Source organism: Chiloscyllium plagiosum, chromosome 12, assembly GCF_004010195.1.
Source record: "Chiloscyllium plagiosum isolate BGI_BamShark_2017 chromosome 12, ASM401019v2, whole genome shotgun sequence".
Classification (NCBI taxonomy): Eukaryota; Metazoa; Chordata; class Chondrichthyes; order Orectolobiformes; family Hemiscylliidae; genus Chiloscyllium; species Chiloscyllium plagiosum.
In genome coordinates, this window is record NC_057721.1 from 13581318 (window position 1) to 13602757 (window position 21440).

The window sequence follows — 21440 nt, forward strand, 5'->3', positions numbered from 1 at the left end:
CTTGGTTCAAATAGTTTGAATGGAGCAGTTTTTGTCAGGTGTGTCCAGGAAGGGTTCCTGATGCAATATGTAGAAGGGGCGACTAGAGGGGAGACCATATTGGAATTGGTACTGGTCAACGAACCAGGCCAGGTGTCAGATCTCTCGGTGGGATAGCATTTCGGTGACAGTGATCACAACTCCCTGACCTTTACTATACTCATGGAGAGGGATAGCAGCAGATGGTATGGGAAAGTATTTGATTGGGGCAGGGGAATTACAATGCTATTAGGCAGTAACTGGGGCACTTAAATTGGAAACAGATGTTCTCAGGGAAATGCACAACAGAAATGTGGAGGTTATTTAGGAAGAACTTGCTGACAGTGCTGGACAGGTTTGTCCCTCTGAGGCAAGGAAGAGAAGGTAGTTTGAAAGAATCTTGGGTGACAAGGGATGTAGAACATCTCGTCAAGAGGAAGAAGGACGCTTACTCAAGGTTGAGGAGGCAAGGATCAGAAAGGGCTCTAGAGGTTACAAGGTAGCCAGGAAGGAATTGAAAAATGGATTTAGGAGGGCTAGAAGGGGGCATGAAAAAGCTTTGGCAGGTAGGATTAAGGAAAACCCTAAGGCATTCTACACTTATGTGAGGAACAAGAGGAATGCTAGAGTGAGGGTAGGGCCGATCAGGTATAGTGGAGGGAACTTGTGCCTGGAATCAGAGGAAGTAGGGAATCCTTAATGAGTACTTTGCTTCAGTATTCACTATCAAGAGGACAGCATGAAACAGTCTGATATGCTAGAACAGGTTAATGTTAGGAAGGAGGATGTGCTGAAAATTTTGAAAAACATCAGACAGTTAAATCCCCTGAGCCAGACGGGATATACCCAGGTTACTACAGGACATGAGGGAAGAGATTGCTGCGCCTTTGGCGATGATCTTTGCATCCTCACTGTCCACTGGAGTAGTGTCAGATGATTGGAGGGTGGCAAATGTTATTCCCTTGTTCAAGAAAGGGAATAGAGAGAATCCTGGGAATTACAGACCAGGCAGTCTTATGTCAGTGGTGGGCAAAGTATGGGAGAAGATTCTGACAGACAGGATCGATGATTAGAGATAGTCAGGTAAGGTTCCCTGTTAAATACTTACCTCATGAATAGGCGGAGCGAAGACTCAACAGGAGTGGATGCGGGCAAAGGAATTGCTGGGCACATGAACCATAGTTTGATTAGAGATAGTCAGCATGGCTTTGAGGGGGGCAGGCCATGCCTCACAAGCCTTACTGAATTCTTTGAGAATATGACAAAACACGCTGATGAAGGAAGAGCAGTGGATGTGGTGTATGTGGATTTCAGCAAGGCATTTGATAAAGAATCCCCGTGGTAGGCTCATTCAGAAGGAGGTATGGGGTACAGGGAAATCTAGCTATCTGAATAAAGAATTGGCTGGTCCATAGAAGACAGAGGGTGGTGGTAGATGGAAAGTATTCAGCCCAAAGCTCGGAGACCAGTGGTGTTCTGCAGGGATCGGTTTTGGGACCTCTGCTCTTTGTGATTTTTATAAATGACTTGATTAGGAAGTGGAAAGGTGGGTTAGCAAGTTTGCCGATGACATAAAGATTGGTGGAGTTGTGGATAGTGTGGAGGGCTGTTGTAGGTTGCAACAGGACATTGACAGGATGCAGAACTGGGCTGATGGAGTTCAACCTGGAAAAGTGTAAAGTGATTCACTTTAGAAGGTCAAATATGAATGCAGAATACAGGGTTAAAGGTAGGATTGTTGGCAGTGTGCAGGAACAGAGGGATCTTGACGTGCATGTCCATGGAGCCTTCAAAGTTGCCAGCCAAGTTGATAGGGTTGTTAAGAAGGCATATGACATGTTGGCTTTCGTTAGCAGGGGGATTGAGTTTAAGAGCCACGAGGGTAATGCTGCAGCTCTATAGAGCCCTGGTTAGATCACACTTGGAATACAGTGTTCAGTTCTGGTCGCCTCATTATAGGAAAGATGTGGAAGCTTTAGAGACAATTCAGAGGAGATTTACCAGGATGGTCCCGGACTGGAGGACATATCTTACGAAGTAAGGTTGAGGGAGCTCGGGCTTTTATCCCTGGAGCGAAAAAGGATGAGAGGTGACTTGATAGAGGCGTACAAGATGTTGAGAGGCATAGACAGAGTGGATAGCCAGAGATGTTTTCCCGTGAAGGAAATATCTATTATGAGGGGTATAATTTTAAGGTCACGGGTGGAAAGTTTAGGGGAGATGTCAGAGGTAGGTTCCTTACACAGAGAGTATTGGGTGCGTGGAATGCACTGCCAGCAGTAGTAGTACAGTCAGATACATTTAAGTGACTCTTGGGATAGGCACACAGAAGATAATACAATGAAGAGTACGTAGGCTAGTTTGATCTTTGAATAGGATAGAAGGCCAGCACAATATCGATGGCCAAAAGGCCTGTACTGTGCTGTACTGGTCTTTGTTGTATAATCCTTCACCTTCAGCACCCCTTACACATCACCAAAAAAGAAAATCTGATGAAGATGATCCAAAAATATCAAAAAAAAACAAACCAGAAACACTTTGTTAACTTATCAACATTCCCAGTGCACCTCTCCTGAAGGCCACTGACTCGTGTCGCGACCAATGTTTAGTTCCTTGCCATAGCAGCAAATAATAATGTCTTGATGGAGAGCTTGGGCATTGTAATCAGTCATTTCTGTCCTCACCAAATGTCTACATACTTTTACTTCTAGCACGAGTTGCTGGAGGTCAATTAGAAACTAACACACCCATATTGAAACCAATCTCGCTGCTAACACAATAGGTACTGAATCTTGGATTATCTTGGCCCATTGCTCACATTGATCAATCAACCCAAACATAAATTCATCTGCAGAGATGCAAAAACATTTAACATTCAATTCATAAGGATAATACAGTCAGCTTTCCTGTGACTCCAAACCGAACATTATGCTGTTACAATTGATTTTACAGGCAAGCAGGTGGTGCAGACCTGATAGGGAGTCTTGAAAGAAGTTTCCTTTTGACTACTTGTCTTGCTACAACTATTGAAAATGGATTATCAATACTCAACTTTCACCATTAGATTTCAATATCTGAGACTTTCATGGATTTCAATATCTGAGATTTTCATGGACTAAAACTGTTTTTAAAAGGACTCTCATGAACTAAAATGCCTCCCATAATCACCTCACAAGCCCAAGTAACATACACTGAATACACAAACAACAGCTGCAATGGAATTCCCATCTTAATCAACAGGCCCTGAAACTCAGTGAGCTGTCAGCAATTTGCCTCTTATTTTGCTCACATTTACATCATATCTTCACATACTGGAGATGAAATGTTATCTTAGAAGTGTTCAGTTTGAAAAAGAGACAATAGACTTGGAATATACAAACAAATCATGCTTTAGTAGCTTTTGTTGAACAACAATGCAGAGGGGGTTAGCAGCATGGAATGATAACAGCAAGGATTCTGGAAGCTCCTCTCACTCTCCCACAATCTTCCTCAAGCACAGAAAATCAACTGATGAAAAGCAACTTAGAATACCAACAATGATTCACCAAGAACTCCAGGACATCTGCAATTCAACCATCACTGCAGAGACAAGACAGCAGCTACACAGTTTGCCACTGGTCTTTTCATTCACACAACGAAAGGCAATCTTAAGATCTTTAACTGTGGTTTATTATTTTATTCAGTTATTGGTAAAGAAGCTCCAATCTCTTTCATTTCAGAATTGGCTCTGTTTCATTTTTAATCAGGTTAACCAAGATTAATTAAGTATGATAACTATGTGCTAAAACAGAATAAAAATATTTGTCACAGTTGACAGAGGGTTAAGAAGAGGGAACCCTGACCACTCCTCACCAGATCAAGACAGTCTGCTTATTTATCCACCAGTTGGTGGGTAGTGCTGGAAAATAGGGCAAAGAGCCAGCATTTGTGGGTGGTGAACCCTGATCTGCCTTATGAATGGTAGGTTATGTTGCCAATTAAAAATTCTGCAAGCCGAGAGGACAAACACTGGAACTCATAGTCTGCTGCCTTGTTGACTTTGGTTCCCCAGAATGATGGATGATTTAAGAAATCAAAATTGGGCAGAGACTTCCAACAGAAAGTAATATTTGAACTATATGAAACACAGAAATAAGATCAAACCTCATTTTTGACATTATGTTTCTACTTTATAGATTTAGTAAAGTTCTCAATTTCACGGGAATAGCAAAACGGAGGAAAATTGTTATTGGCCAGATTTTGCACCAAATTCTAAGCTCTGCATTTCCTGCGAGCATAGCAATTCAGTGGCTGTATTTGCTCCTACACCAGTGAGTTAATATTGAGCTCATCACCTTTTCCAAGATAGCCCCATACAAAGCAAGATGTGGGTGTAGGTTTGCTCACTGAGCTGGAAGGTTTATTTTCAGACGTTTTGTCATATTAGGTAACATCTTCAGTGAGTCTCCGGACAAAGCCCTGCTCGTGTTTCCTGCTTTCTATTTATATGTTTGGGTTTCCTTGGGTTGGTGATGTCATTTCCTATGATGATGTCATTTCCTGGTCTTTTTCTTAGGGGGTGGTAAATGGGGTCCAAGTCAATATATTTGTTGATAGAGTTCTGGTTGGAATGCCATGCCTCTACGAATTCTCGTGCGTGTCTCTGTTTGGCTTGTCCTAAGATGGATGTGTTGTCCCAGTTTACTGGTGTCCTTCCTCATCACTATGTAAGGATACGGGTGAGAGGGAGTCATGTCATTTTGTGGCTAGTTGATGTTCATGTATCCTGGTGGCTAGTTTTCTGCCTGTTTGTCCAATGTCATGTTTGTTACAGTCCTTGCATAGTATTTTGTAAATGACATTAGTTTTGCTTGTTGCCTTTGTAGGGTCTTTCAAGTTCATTAGCTGCTGCTTTAGTGTGTTGGTGGGTTTGTGGGCTACCATGATGCCAAGGGGGCTGAGTAGTCTGACAGTCATTTCCTAGATGTATTTGATGTAAGGGAGTGTGGTTAGAGTTTCTGGATGCGTTTTGTCTGCTTGTTTGGATTTGTTGCTGAGAAATCAGTGGACTGTGTTCATTGGGTACCCATTCTTTTGTTGGAGGTAATTCTTAGGGCCAAACACACCAGCAAAGCACAAACCTTGATTTTGTTTTTAATTACACATGGAATGAGGTGTCACTGGCTCGGCTAAGATTTATTGCCCATCCTTAATTTGCCCAGAGGGCAGTTAAAAGTTAACAACATTGCTCTGGGTCTGGAGTCATGTGTAGGGCAAACTGGGTAAGGATGGCAGATTTCCTTTCCTAAAGGACATTAATAATGAGTTTGTACAACAATCAATGGTGGTTACATGGTCACCCCATTAGAACAATTTTTCATTATAGATTCTTATTGAATTCAAATTCCAAACATAGCAGATGGAGTTCAGTGTCATTTCCACCACACCACTGCCTCCCCCGCTGTTACAATTAGCCTTCAGAGCACAAAGAACACTGTCTGTTTCAGTAACTTGGAACACTGCTCAGTGATTTGCTGGATAATCCTGGCTTTTATTAAGGTTTAACTAAACTGTAAATGCACTCCAGCCAGCAAGAGGGTTTAGGAATGCTAAGTGATTCTGAATTGACAATCAAGCATCAAATACAAAAAAAAAGTAAAGAGAGAGACCTTCCCTTATAAAAAGCGAGGCTGCACTCAGTACCACTCTAAGTGGCATACTTGAGCTAAGGTGTTTCACATGAAATTAAAATCAAAGGATAATAGAGAAAAGGCAAGAAATGAGGAATGTTGGATCAGTCATCATTCTAATGAACAGCAGAGCAGGCTCAAGGGGCAGAATGGCCTACTCCTGTTCCTATTTCTTATAGTCTTAAAACAAGCACATAAATTTCATCTATACTTCCCTCAAAAGCTGAAGGGTGTGGTAGTGCTACAGATACCAAGATGGCCCCAGGTCAAACCCTCAGGAATAACTGATCTCGATTGTGGTGACGGTGTAAATTACACAAGGGAAAATTCACCACTGTCCCCTTTCGAGACCACTAACATGCTGTAAAGAACCCAGTGAAAAGCATCCACTGATGGAGGACAGGACAGTTTTAACTGTGTTGTTCTTAAGGTCGAATAGCATTCGGAGATTCAGTGCCTTAAATCACAAAAAACACTGGAGTTTACTGGGCTGCATGAAATGCTTGGGAAGAGTAAGTTCACCCTCCAGACAGCGATGAGCCAGAGTGATTGAAAGGTGCTAAAAATGATCTCAATGGCCTGTAATAGAGGATGAACAGAACAATGAAAAATGTCCAGGTCCGCTGTGATGGTTTAAGTGCTGTCATGCGGATAGCAAGCCAGAACAAAACCAGGCTGGTACATGGCCCTAAAAAGCTCAAATTACAGCTAAGCCTCACATAAGCTCTGTTACTTGGATGAGGTACAGGAGCACAACAAGACCTTGTTCACCAGCAAAAGGAAAAGCAAAAACAAAATCCCAAAAACTATGAACACTGGAAATCAGAAAACAAAACCAGAAGTTGCTGGAAAAGCTCAGCAGATCTGGCAGCATCTGTGGAGGGAAATGAGAGTTAATGTTTCGCATCCAGTGACTTCTTCAAACTGAGTTCTGAAGGGGAGTTCTGAGGAAGGGTCACTGGACCCAAAACGCTAACTCTGCTGTCTTGCCATAGGTGCTGCCAAACTGCGAGTTTTTTGCAAAGCAAAAGCAAACCAGCTTTCCCATAGCAAGGGCCTCAAAACAGTTTCATTTTCCAGAAACAAATAAAGGATGATCAGCACACCAGGTTAAAAACACTTTCCAATCTTTGATGGGCCTATCCCATACCTACCTCCAATCCTCTCCGATGGTGAGAGATATAGAATGTTTTGGAAAAAAAACAGAATATGACATCAACCCTTGCTTTTGGGCCTTGATTATAACAGAACATCATAATGAATAGGACCAAATGCAGGCCATTCAGCCTTCTGAGCCTGCTCTGCCACTCAATACAATAATGGCTGATCTTCTAACGCAACTTCACTTCCTGGACTATTCCCTATATCACCTAGTTTCTTCAGTACCTAACAGCTTTGACTGGTTGAAACGAAGGGTCTGTTTCCATGCTGTATCACTCTATGACTCCACATATATTAACCTCTGTCTTGACAAGATGATGCAATGGGATTAGCTGAGCTACTCTTGTACAAAGCTTTGAAATGATGGCCTCTTCCTTGCTGTAACCATACCATGCTGATTTTACAATTGTACTCAATGACTGAACATCCACCGATATCTGAGGGTAGAGAATTCCAAAGGTTCACAATAACCTGGAGTGAAGAACAGGTTTTCCATCACCTCAGTCCTTAAAGAGGCTCTGACACAAGAACCACCACCACCAGGGGAAATACCCTACCTGCATCTATCCCTCACATCCTTTAAGGTTGCTGTATATTGCAGTGAATTCAGCTCTTTTAAACTCAGGGGAGTATATGCCTAGTCATGTACTCATAAGCAGCTCAATGAAGGGTAACAATTTAAACAGAAGAATTATGTCAAAAACTGTAGCGAGCCCTATTTTCCCTTCCTTCATTCCCTTCGCTTCCCAGTTGACAATATGTAGTGTTACAGCACAAGTAACACAGTGATACAACATACCAAGTCTGCATATTTCTTGCACAAAGCTGCCAGTTTCTCCTCTGGGGTGCTGAGCGTGTTCAAAGCTTGCATGAGCAACATCACTTCTTTCCCTGCAATGCAACATGAGAGTCAATAGCAATTTTTCATTTCAGATATGAGATTTAACACCTTAGTTAATAAATTAGTCCCTGGATGTTTTACACCAACACTGAATTTCAATGAGCAACTTAAACCATTCAATAAATAGACCAGAATGCAACAAAAAAAACACACATAAAGCCCCTCTGCTTCCAAACCGGACATTAAAATCACTTCTGAAATGGAAAGTAAACATTAAATGCCCATATCCAGTAAAGTACTGAAAATAAAAATGGCTATGGGTCTGAGTATGAATCAATAAATACAGATCCCCCTGCAGTGACTGAAGTCGATCACACCAGCGAGTTGAAGAGACGTGATCAGAAAATCCACCGAGTACACTAATTACCAAAGACTTCAATCCGGTTCACTGGTACAGTCTGACCTTTAAAAACTCCACACTGCACATTATTTCATCAGCACTGTGGTCAAGATAGTTGAAAAATAGTTTTTCAAACCAATCATTTTACATGGTGTTATGGATGTGGCTGCAGTGGCTGTTCCTTCCTCCTGCTTCGTTTTGTACAAACTATTGCTCCTAGCAACCAAAAGAGCAAGAGATTTTACTCAAGCCTATTTAACTGTGAAGTGCAAGACCGATAATTCTGACATGTTTTCATTTAATTTAACAACAGTACCTTACACGGCATAGAGCTCCTTTAATATAATATAACATCTTATATGGCACTTCACGGGAATATTATCACAAAAGTTTGACACCAAGCCATGCAAGTTCAATTTTGCGTATTGTTTTGGTGATATAGTCAGGATAGTGTGTAAATTGGAAGGGAACTTGCAGGTTTTGACAATCCCATGATTCTGCTTCCCTTGTGCTCAGAGCAGATCAGGGCGAGGTTCCCCAATTCATTACAGCTTCAGACAGCAATCTCCAAACTGCTAGGTCTCCTAGTCACTAAGGATGAACAGGCTCCCCTTGTTACAGTCAACCAGGGTGGGGGGGTGTTTTTTGGGGGTGGGTGGGAAGAAGGGTGTCGAAGAAGGTGAATTTAGAAAGGATTTCTTCTCTTCTGGATACCTTTGTCCCAGATTCAAATGATTTATGTTTTAAAACAAGCAAATTGTACCAGATTTTCTCAAACTAACAAAGGGTGACTTTATTAACTACTAGACATGAGAATTAGTAACGGTGTGTACAAGCAACAAGCGAATCCAAAAGATAAAACTTCTTAAAAAAAATTTAAAAAGCAGATACGTTAAATGTGCAGCTGTTCCAATAATGGTTACCGGTAGTAATAGGGTTATGGTTAGGGTCAGGCTGTTAGCAGTTAGTTGGCTAATCTCAAGACTCTGATTCTGTAGGCTGATTAAACCTTGTTTGTCTTGATTATTTTTTAACTGATATGCAAGAGGCAACTAGGGGATAGATGTTTGACTGTAGTCTTCAAAAGGGAAAAACACAAAATGCCATTGGCAGTTTGGGATATAATCCACAGAGGATGGCTTACTGTTGACCAGGGGCTCATCAGCCTCTTTTATTTTTGTGGACGCAAGAGATCACATTCCAGTCTGTTTGAAATTTCTTTGACACAGTGTTGCATTTCATTGATTTCTCTCTCAAGCCACTTATTTTAGACCTGCAGCCACGTTTGGCAGTTCAGCCCTCCTTTAAAAAAAACACTTCAGTATCACAAGTTAAAACTGACCACTGTATTTTGGGGCTTCTGGCCTGTCATTTTAACACTCATTCATCCGAGTAACAGGCTGTGTGTTGGGAAGGTCCTATCCATGGAGCCTTGGTGAGCTGTTACAGTGCATCTTATACTACATATTGCGACCAATGTGTGTTCGCGGTAAAGTGACTAAATGTTTGTGGATGGGATGATGAAGAAGTGGGCCCTTTGTTCTGGGTGGTATCGATTTGCTTGACTGATGTCGGAGCTGCACTCATCCAGTCAAGTGAAGATTAGCCCATTGCACTGCTAATTTATGCCTTGTAAAACATGGACAGGCTTTGAGGAATCATTGAAGGATTACCAGCCTCTGATCTGCTCTTGCAGCCACAACTTTTATACTGTTGGTCTAGTTGTGATCTGGTAAATGGTAACTCCTAGGATTTTGATAGTCGGGAGGCAGCAATGGTAATACCATTGAATGTCCAGAGGAGATGGGTATATTCTCTCTTGTTGGAGACGGCCATTGATTGGAGCTTGAATAGAAAGCAACATTGGCCCAATACATCAGCCCAAGCCTGGATGTTGACCAGACCTTGCTGTATTTTGCATGTGGAGGGCCAATGATCAAAACTAGGTCCACAAGACTGGTTTTATAAAAAGAACTGGAAAGAGAAGAGGAATTAAAAGCTGGATGTTTAGCGCCTTGGGAGCTGAAAACAACACAGTTATTGGTGAAGCTAAATCAGGAATTCAAGAGATGATTCTAGGTAATCCAAGATGGAGGACGGGAAAAATTTCTGCCTCTAACAGGGTTCTCCTTTTTTGAGGTATTTTAGGTGTTGCAGGTGATTTCCTCATATTCCAAGAGCAGCAGTTACTGTTTTATATGCTGTTGCATTGTTTTGGAACTTTGGAGAGAAAAAAAAGTCAAAACATCATCACTTTTAAAAGGGAGAGGAACAGACAAAGGAAGCACAAGGTGAGGTCAGTGCAGGAGAGAGAGAGAGAGAAAGGGAGAGAGAGAAAAAAAAACTCACACTGCTAACTGACACAGCAGTGAACCTGCGCAGTTACTGCCTTTGCTGTTTGAATTCATGTATCGCTGGACAGACAAAGGAAGCACAAGGTGAGGTCAGTGCAGGAGAGAGAGAGAGAAAGGGAGAGAGAGAAAAAAAACTCACACTGCTAACTGACACAGCAGTGAACCTGCGCAGTTACTGCCTTTGCTGTTTGAATTCATGTAGCGCTGGACATCGGAATGCATCTGGGAAAACTAACAAACAGTGAAATTCACAACTGATTTGGAGGAACCTATTTGGGAGAGGTCACAGCACAGAAACGGATAAGTGAATTGTTTTAAGTGTAGCCTCACAGTAATTCTGCAGTAGTAAGTAGAGTGGGTTCTTTGTTGATTATATGTTTTATTTGAGATATGTCTCTTGATTAAACTTAAAAATAAGCCATAAGTATTAAGTTAACCTGAAGCAATGTTTAGTAGAGGAATAAGACAGTGCTATTTTCTGGGTCTGTAGACTGGAAGAGGCAAAAATGGCACTTAGTAGAGTGATATGCTCTTCTTGTCAGAGGTGGGAGTTTAGGGACAGTTTACGTGTTACTGAGGATTATATCTGCAATAAATGCCATTGGTTGTGAATCCTATCAGATCGAATGGATCAGTTGGAGACAGTTAGAGGAAGAGAAAAAAGTTGCAGATAGATGGGTTAAGTCCAGGAAAGGAAAGAGAGGTAGGCAGGAAGTACAGGAATCTTCTGTGGCTACCCCCATTTCAAACAAGTATGCTGTTTGGTAAACGTAGGGGGTGCTGGATTCTTAGGGGAACGTAGCACGAACAGCCAAGTTTCTGGTATTGAGACTGGCTCTAATGGAGTGAGGGGTATGTCGGGTTCCAAGAGATCGATTGTGTTAGGGCATTCTCTAGTCCACGGCACAGACAGACGTTTCTGTGGCCAGCAGTGAAAAATCAGAATGGTGTGTTGCCTCCCTGGTGCCAGGATCAAGGATATCTCAGAGAGGGTGTAGAATGTTCTCAAGGGGGAGAGGGCACAGCAGGGAAAATTGTACACATTGGAATGAATGACATAGGAAGGGAAAAGGATGAGATTCTGAAGAGAGAATATAGAAATTAAGCAGGAAATTAAAAAGGAGATCCTCGAAAGTAGTAATACCTGGATTATTTGCGGTGCTACAAGCTAGTGAGGGTAGGAATAGAGCAGATGAATGCATGGCTGAGGAACTGGTGTTTGGGAGAAGGATTCACATTTTTGGACCATTAGAATCTCTTCTGGGGTAGAAGTGACCTGTACAAGAAGGATGGATTGCACCTGAATTGGAAGGGGACTAATGTGCTGGCAGGGAGATTTGCTAGAGCTGCTCAGAAGGATTTAAACTATTAAGATGGGAAGGGTGGGGCCAAGGGAAGAGTGAGGAAAGAGATCAATCTGAGCCTGGTACAGTTGAGAAAAGAAATGAGTCAAACAGCCGAGGTCAAAGCAGAGAACAAGGTAGGAATGATAAATTAAACTGTGTTTAATTCAATGCAAGAGGCCTAACAGGGAAAGCAGATGAACTCAGGCCATGGTTAGGAACATGGGACTGAGATATCATAGTAATAACACAAATGTGGCTCAGGAATGGACAGGACTGGCAGCGTAATGTTCCAAGATACAAATGCTACAGAAAGGACAGAAAGGGAGGCAAGAGAGGAGGGGAAGTGGCGTTTTTGATAAGGGATAGCATTACTGCTGTACTGAGGGAGGATATACCCGGAAATACATCCGGGGAAGTTATGTGGGTGGAACTGAGAAATAAGAAAGGAACGATCACGTTACTGGGATTGTATTAAAAACCCCTTAATAGTCAGAGGGAAATTGAGAAACAGATTTGTAAGGATATCTCAGTTACCTGCAAGAATAATAGGGTGATTATGGTAGGGGATTTAAGTTTCCAAATACTATGGCAGTCCCAGTCTATGTGAAGGGTTTACATGGACAGGAATTTGTTAAACGTGGGCAAGAAAATTTTCTGATTCAGTATGTGGATGTACCTACGAGACAAGGTACAAAAGCTGACCTACTCTTGGGAAATAAAGCAGGGCAGGTGACTGAGGTGTCAGTGGGGGAGCACTTTGGGGCCAGCCACCATAATTCTATTAGGTTTGAAATAGTGATGAAAAAGGATAGAACAGATCTAAAAGTTGATGTTCTAAATTGGAGAAAGGCTAATTTTGACAGTTTTAGGCAAGAACTTTCAAAAGCTGATTGGGACAGATGTTCGCAGGTAAAGGGACATCTGGAAATTGGGAAGCCTTCGGTACTGAGATAACAAGAGTCCAGAGACAGTATATTCCTGTTAGGGTGAAAGGAAAGACTGGTAGGTATAGGGAATGCTGGATGACTAAAGAAATTGAGGGTTTGGTTAAGAAAAAGGAGGAAGCATATGTCAGGTATAGACAGGATAGATCAAGTGAATCCTTAGAACAGTATAAAGACAGTAGGAATATACTTAAAAGGGAAATCAGGAGGGCAAAAACAGGGCATGAGCAAGATTTGGCAAATAGTGTTAAGGAGAATCCAAGAGGATTTTACAAATACATTAAAGACAAAAGGATAACTAGGGAGAGAATAGGGCCCCTCAAAGATCAGCAAGGTGGCCTTTGTGTGGAGCCGCAGAAGATGGGGGAGCTACTAAACAAGTATTTTGCATCAGTGTTTACTGTGGAAAAGGACATGGTAGGTATAGAATGTAGGGAAAGAGATGGTGACATCTTCAAAAATGTCCATATTACAGAAGAGGAAGTGCTTGGATGTCTTCAAATGCATAAATGTGGATCAATCCCCAGGCCTGGGGTTGGGGAGTCCAGAACTAGAGGGCATAGGGGAAAGATATAAAAGAGACCTAAGGGGCAACTTTTTCATGCAGAGGGTGGTACGTGTATGGAATGAGCTGCCAGAGGATGTGGTGGAGGCTGGTACAATTGCAATATTTAAGAGGCATTTGGATGGGTATATGAATAGGAAGGGTTTGGAGGGATATGGGACGGGTGCTGGCAGGTGGGACTAGATTGGGTTGGGATATCTGGTCGGCATGGACAAGTTGGACTGAAGGGTCTTTTTCCATGCTGTACATCTCTATGACCTGATCTGGTGTACCCTCGAACTCTGTGGGAAGCTAGGGAAGTGATTGCTGGGCCCCTTGCTGAGATATTTGTATCATCGATAGTCACAGGTAAGGTGCCAGAAGACTGGAGGTTGGCTAACGTGGTGCCACTATTTACGAAAGGCGGTAAGGAAAATCCAGGGACCTGTAGACCGTTGAGCTTAACATTGGTGGTGGACAAGTTACTGGATGGAATCCTGAGGGACAGGATGTACATGTATTTGCCTCTCCAAGGACTGATTAGGGATAGTCAACGTGGCTTTGTGCATGGGAAATTTTGCCTCATGAATTTGATTGAGTTTTTTGAAGTAACAAGAGGATTGATGAGGGCAGAGCGGGAGACGTGATCTGTTTGGACTTCAATAAGGCTTTCAACAAAGTTCCCCATGGAAAACAGATTAACAAGGTTAGACCTCATGGAATAAAGGGAGAACTAGCCATTTGGATACAGAACTGGCAGAAAGGTATAAGACAGAGTGGTGGTGGCGGGTTGTTTTTCAGACTGGAGGCCTGTGACTAGTGGAGTGCCACAAGGATCGGTGCTGGGCCCACTGCTTTTAATCATTTTTATAAATTATTTGGATGCAAGCCTAAGAGGTATAGTTTGTAAGTTTGAAGATGACACCAAAATTGGGAGGTGTAGTGGACAGCGAAGAAGGTCACCTCAGATTACAATGGGATCTTGATCAGATGGGCCAATGGGTTGAGAAGCGGCAGATGGAGTTTAATTCAGATAAATGCGAGATGCTGCATTTTGGGAAAGCAAATCTTAGCAGGACTTATACACTTAATGGTAAGGACCTAGACAGTGTTGCTGAACAAAGAGACCTTGGAGTGCAGGTTAATAGCTCCTTGAAAGTACAGTCGCAGGTAGATAGGATAGTGAAGGCGGCGTTTGGTATGCTTTCCTTTATTGATCAGAGTATTGGGTACAGGATCTGGGAGGTCATGTTGCGGCTGTACAGGATATTGGTTTGGCCACTTTTGGAATAGTGCGTGTAATTCTGGTCTCTCTCCTACCCGAAGGATGTTGTGAAACTTGAAAGAGTTCAGAAAAGATTTACAAGGACGTTGCCAGGGTTGGAGGATTTGAGCTATAGGGAGAGGTTGAATAGGCTGGGGCTGTTTTCCCTGGAGCATTGAAGGTTTATAAAATCATGAGGGGCATGGATAGGATAAATAGACAGTCTTTTCCCTGGGGTGGGGGAGTCAGAACTAGAGGGCATAGGTTTAGGGTGAGAGGGGAAAGATATAAAAGAGACCTTAGGGGCAACGTTTTCACTCAGAGGGTGGTACATGTATGGAATGAGCTGCCAGAGGAAGTGGTGGAGGCTGGTACAATTGCAACATTGAAAAGGCATCTGGATGGGTATATGAATAGGAAGAATTTGAAGGGATATGGGCCGGGTGCTGGCAGGTGGGACTAGATTAGGTTAGGATATCCGTTCGGCATGAACGAGTTGGACCGAAGGTTCTGTTTCTGTGCTGAACATCTAGGTCTGAATTAAAAGATCAGAGACTTTTTGGGTTATTGAGAGACGAGAGGACATGAGAGAGATAGGATGTAGCAGTAGCACGATGATGTTATGAATTAGGTCAGGGATCTAAATTTAAAGAATGCAAAAACGGGTCAAGGTGTACTGGAATAGTCAAATTACGAGATAACAAAGGCATGAAGAAGGATTGTAGAACTAGATGAGCTGACACAGGTTTAGAGCAAATGATAAGGTATAAAGGGGAAAATTAGCTGTTGTGGTGACTGAGCTGAAATATGGAAGCTCGTCCTGCAGTCACATATAACACAGGGGTTCCAGGTTGTGTGGTTCACAGCTCTAAAAGGTAGGAACTGGACAGTGGCTAGGGAACAGATTTAGCAGCAGGACAACTGGAGGAAATTCTGATCACCAGTATTATATGAGCAGCCTGACAACTGAAAAACCCTACATGAATCAAAAAAAGTGGAACAGTTGAGAGAGCAGGATGTCATCAGTGCATATGTGAAACTATCACTGAGTTTTCAAATGATGCTGCTGTGTATCAGCATGTCAATAAGAAATATGAAGGGTTAAGAGGGAACCCTTGGGGACAGCAGAGGCAATTGTACAGGATTGACTACAGAAGCCATTGCAGGTGATTCTCTGAATAGGGAAAACGGAATGAGGCAATTGTAAACCTACCGAGCTGGATGACCATGGAGAGATGTTGGTGAATGATGTCATGGTCAATCATGTCAAAGGCTGTAGACAGGCTGAAAAGGTAGAGGAAGAAGAGTTTATAATGAGACATTGGAGGTTACTTGCGATTTTGATAAAAAGCCATTTTGGTATTGGGAGGGGTTGGATTGGAGAGAAACTAACTGAAGTGATTCAAATGTGCAGCTCAAACACTTGGAGAAGAAGACTGAAAGTAAGGAGATAGTTTGTAAGGACAATGTTGGTATTCTGAGGAGTGATCATGTTAAATCTGAAGGATTGGAACTGTACCTGAAGCAATGTGAGAGAAAACTAGCTGGTCAGCAATTTATTTGGAATGGGGATTCAGCTCATCTTGACTATGGGATGTGGGATCTCCCAGACAAGATGAGCTTGGAGAGGGCATAAGAGGAGACAGGAGAGGAATTGGTGGGAGTTCAGGAGTGAGGCAGGGCAAGCTGAGCTCTGGGAAACAGTGGGTTTGGCAAAGAGAAGCAATCAATGGTATCAGTCTGACAGACATCAATCCGTGGGCTCCTCACACGTGCTGGCAGGAGGAGGTAGGTAAGAGACGGTAAGATAGTTTGTAAGACACTGGAAAGGAGCTCAGTGTTATATTTGCATTCCAGGATGATCTTGGACTTGTGAGCAGTTTTAGCAGAGAAGTGCAGAATTCAAGAGTGCTTTCTGTGGTTCTGATGGGTGGGAGAGAAGCAGCTGGAGGGTTTGGGGAAGGGGGAGGTAGAGAGAAATGGGAGGAGAGCAACAGAGACATTCAGCATGCAACAGAAAGAGCAAAAGGAATGGAGACAGAAGTGGTTTTGGTTGGGCTAAGGCAGGAGATGAGTGGTTTAATAAAACAATGAGAGATGGTCTTTATCTGAGACATGATAAAAGTAACAAGTAACATAAGGCAACAAAATTTAACGGGGTGACTATGAAGGCTGCAGACAAGTTGAGAAGTGGTGTGCTCAATACTGTCACAGACACACTGGATTTGTAATATTGCGAAGCACCAAGAAGAAATCTGATTGGAATTGGAGTCATAGAGATGTACAGCATGGAAACAGACACTTCGGTCCAACCCGTCCATGCCGACCAGATATCCCAACCCAATCTAGTCCCACCTGCCAGCACCCAGCCAATATCCCTCCAAACCCTTCCTATTCATATATCCATCCAAATGCCTCTTAAATGTTACAATTGTACCACTTCCTCTGGCAGCTCATTCCATACGCATACCACCTTCTGCGTGAAAAAGTTGCCCCTTAGGTCTCTTTTATATCTTTCCCTTCTCACTCTAAACCTGTGTCCTCCAGTACTGACTCCTCCACCCCAGGTAAAAGACTTTGTCTATTTATCCTATCCATGCCCCTCATGATTTTATAAACCTCTATACGGTCACCCCTCAGGCTCCGACGCTCCAGGGAAAACAGCCTCAACCTATTTAACTACTCCCTATAGTTCAAATCCTCCAACCCTGGCAACATCCTTGTAAATCTTTTCTGAATCCTTTCAAGTTTCACAACATCCTTCAGATAGGAGGGGGAATAGAATTGCACACAATATTCCAAAAGTGGCCTATCCAATGTCCTGTACAGCCACAACATGACCTCCCAACTCCTGTACTCAATATTCTGACCAATAAAACAAAGCATACCAAATGCCTTCTTCACTATCCTATATACTGCGACTGTACTTTCAAGGAGCTATGAACCTGCACTCCAAGGTCTGTTTATTCAGCAACACTCCCTAGGACCTTACCATTCAGTGTATAAGTCCTGCTAAGATTTTCAGGTCCACTACACCTCCAATTTTGGTGTCATCTGCAAACTTACGCTCACATCCAAATCATTTATATAAATGACAAAACGCAGTGTACCCAGCACAAATCCTTGCGGCATTCCACTGGTCACTGGCCTCCAGTCTGAAAAACAACCCTCCACCACCACCCTCTGTCTTCTACTTTTGAGCCAGTTCTGTATCCAAATGGCTAGTTCTCCCTGTATTCCATGAAATCTAACCTTGCTAACCAGTCTCCCATGGGGAACCTTGTCAAATGCCTTACTGAAGTCCATATGGATCACGTCTACCGCTCTGCCCTCATCAATCTTCTTTGTTACTTCTTCAAAAAACTCAATCAAATTAATGAGACATGATTTCCCATGAACAAAGCCATGTTGACTATCCCTAATCAATCCTTGCCTTTCTAAATATATGTACATCCTGTCCCTCAGGATTCCCTCCAACAACTTGCCCACCACCGATGTCAGGCTCACTGGTTGATAGTTCCCTTGCTTTTCCTTACCGCCCTTCTTAAACAGTGGCACCACGTTAGCTAACCTCCAGTCTTCTGGCACCTGTGACTATCAATGATACAAATATCTCAGCAAGGGGCCCAGCAATCACTTCCCTAGCTTCCCACAGAGTTCTAGGGTACACCTGATCAAGTCCTGGGGATTGATCCACGTTTATGCATTTCAAGATCTCCAAGCACTTCCTCCTCTGTAATATGGACATTGTTCAAGATGTCACCATCTATTTCCTTGCATTCTATATCTTCCATGTCCTTTTCCACAGTAAACATTGATGCAAAATACTGGTTTAGTATTTCCCCAACCTCCTGCGGCTCCACACAAAGGCCAACTTGCTGATCTTTGAGTGGCCCTATTTTCTCCCTGGTTATCCTTTTATCCTTAATGTATTTGTAAAATCTCTTTGGATTCTCCTTAACCCTATTTGCCAAAATTATCTCATGTCCCGTTTCTGCCCTCCTGATTTCCCTCTTAAGTATATTTGCTACTACTCCCCCCTACTATTATCAAATTAAACTATCATTCAATCTCTTCCATTCAGAAATGCTTTCTCGCCATCCCTGAAGCTTGGCATGTTGCACTTGCATTGTCTTGGGGAATCGCTGAGTCAGGAAATTGCTTGCATAACGATCCCTAGGATTAGGGCATCGACCCTAACATTTTCTCACGTGACTGTGATGTAACACGTGACTGTGATGGAAAGACTGGCGGTGACTTGAGTGGCATGTGACAATGGGGGAGTGGCCAGATTATCTGTAAGCATGGCTAAACTGACCTATATAAAGGGGATGAGTTTTCTTTGTTTAGTTTCTCTTTTGACTTGACTTTGCACACGTACGGAGGGAGGGAGGGAGGGAGGGAGGGAGGGAGGGAGGGGGGGGGGGGTGGGGGGGGGGGGAAACAGCCGAGGGGGTCACCTAGCTTGTACAAGCTTGAATAAGCTTTCACTGCTTACAGAAGTTGGTGTATGCGAATTGCATCTTGTGTGAAATCTAGGGAAGAGAACCTAACACGAGTAGGTCAGATTTTGCACCTTCTCTAGTAGATACATCCACATACTGAATCAGAAAATTTTCTTGTACACACTTAACAAATTCCTCTCCGTCTAAACCCTTAATACTATGGCAGTCCCAGTCTATGGAAAGTTAAAATCCCCTACCATAACCACCCTATTATTCTTACAGATAGCTGAGATCTCCTTACAAGTTAGTTTCTCAATTTCCCTCTGACAATTAAGGGGTCTAGAATATAATCCCAATAAGGTGATCATCCCTTTCTTATTTCTCAGTTCCACCCAAATAAGCTGGATGTATTTCCAGGAATATTCTCCCTCAGCACAGCTTTAATACCACCCCTGATCAAAAATGTCACTCCCCCTCCTCTCTTGCCTCCCTTTCTATCCTTCCTGTAGCATTTGTATCCTGGAGCATTAAGCTGCCAGTCTTGCCCATCCCTGAGCCATGTTTCTGTAATTGCTATGATATCCCAGTCCCACGTTCCTAACCATGCCCTGAGTTCATCTGCCTTTCCCATTAGGTTTAATTTATTAGTCCTACCTGTCTCTGCCTGCCCTGACTGTTTAACTCTCTTCTTTTCTTAACTGTACCAGTCTCAGATTGATCTCTTTCCTCACTATCTCTCTGGGTCCCAGTAGCCCCCGCCTCTTCTCTCCCCTCTCCCCCCCAATACCCCCACCCCCACTCCCCCCACCTTACTAGTTTAAATCCTCCCGAGCAGTTCTAGCAAATCATCCCCTTCCAATTTAGGTGCAAACTGTCCTTCTTGTACAGGTCACTTCTATCCCAAAAGATATTCCAATGGTCCAAAAATGTGAATCCTTCTCCCATACACCAGCTCCTCAGCCATACATTCATCTGCTCTATCCTCCTATTGCTGCCCTCACTAGCTTATAGCACCGGGAGTATTCCAGATATTACTACTCTCTAGGACCTCCTTTTTAAATTCCTGCCTAACTTTCTATGTTCTCCCTTTAGAACCTCATCCTTTTCCCTTCCTATGTCGCTGGTTCCAATGTTGACAATGACCTCCTGCTGGCCCCTCTCCCCTTTGAGAACATTCTGCACCCTCTCCGAGACATCCTTGATCCTGGCACCAGGGAAACAACACACCATTCTGATTTTTTGCTGCTGGGCATAGAAACATCTGTGTGTACCTTGAACAAGAGAGTCCCCTAACACAATTGATCACTTGGAACCCGACGTACCTCTCACTGCATTATAGCCAGTCTCAATACCAGAAACTTGGCTGTACGTGCTACATTCCCCTGAGAATCCATCACCCCCTACATTTTCCAAAACAGCACAGTTGTTTGAAATGGGGATAGCCACAGAAGACTCCTGCACTAACAGCTTAACTCTCTTACCTTTCCTGGAATTAACCCATCTAGGTGACTGTATCTGAGACTTTTCCCCCCTTCCTATAACTGCCGTCCATCACACCCCTTTGCCCTTCTAAATTCCTCATTGGCTCTAACTGTTCCTCCAACCGATCCTTTCAATCTGATAGGATTTCCAACCGACGGCGTTTATTGCAGATATAATCCTCAGTAACATGTAAATTCTCCCTAAACTCCCACATCCAAAAAGAGCAGCATATCACTCTACAAAAGGCTATTTTTACCTTTTCCAACCTACAGAGCCAGAAAATAGCACTGCCTTATTCCTCTACAAAACATTGCTCCAGGCTAACTTAATACTTATGGCTTATATTTTTAAGTTTAATCTCAAATAAAACATGTAATCAAGAAAGAATCCACTCTACTCACTATTGTAGATTTATAGCAAGGCTATACTTCAAACGATTCACTTATCTATTTCTATGTAGTGACCTCTCCCAAATAGGTTCCTCCAAATCAGTTTTGTATTTCACTGTTTGATAGTTTTTCGAAATACACTGTGATGTCCAGCAGTATATGAATTCAACAGCAAATACAGTAACTGTGCAGGTTCACTCTCTCTCACTCCTGCACTGACCTGACCATGTGCTGCCTTTGTCTGTCTCGCTCCCTTTTAAAAGTGCTGTTGGTTTGACCTTTTGTTCCCTTCAAAATTCCAAAACAATGCAACCGCTTGTAAAACAGTAATTGCTGCTCCTAGAATTCAAGGAAATCACTTCCAACACTCAAAATACCTCAAAAAAGGAGCAGCCTGTTACAGTCAGAAATGTTTCCTTTCCTCCATCTTCGATTGGGAAGCAGTAGCTGTTTCTGCACTTTGTGGAGCAAAGGGAGATTTGGGTGGGAACAATGATGAGTTGCAATGATGTTGGGTCACAAAAAGATTTTTTTTAAGAAGATGGGCAATCATGGCAGATTTGAAAGGTGGTGGTGTGGGGGG

At 42.8% G+C, this 21440-nt stretch overlaps 1 protein-coding gene across 3 annotated transcripts in view; it reads right to left on the bottom strand.

Annotated features, from left to right (window-relative positions):
- LOC122554993 (gamma-taxilin-like) overlaps positions 1-21440 on the bottom strand; it is a 78213-nt gene that overhangs the window by 23525 nt on the left and 33248 nt on the right. For 2 of the 3 annotated variants that reach the window (XM_043700503.1, XM_043700505.1), the window contains exon 3: positions 7648-7739. In XM_043700503.1, coding sequence (XP_043556438.1) covers positions 7648-7739 — 92 coding nt within the window. Of the gene's footprint in view, positions 1-7647; positions 7740-15754; positions 15822-21440 lie in introns of those variants that run through there. The other variant, XM_043700506.1, reaches the window with a different exon arrangement.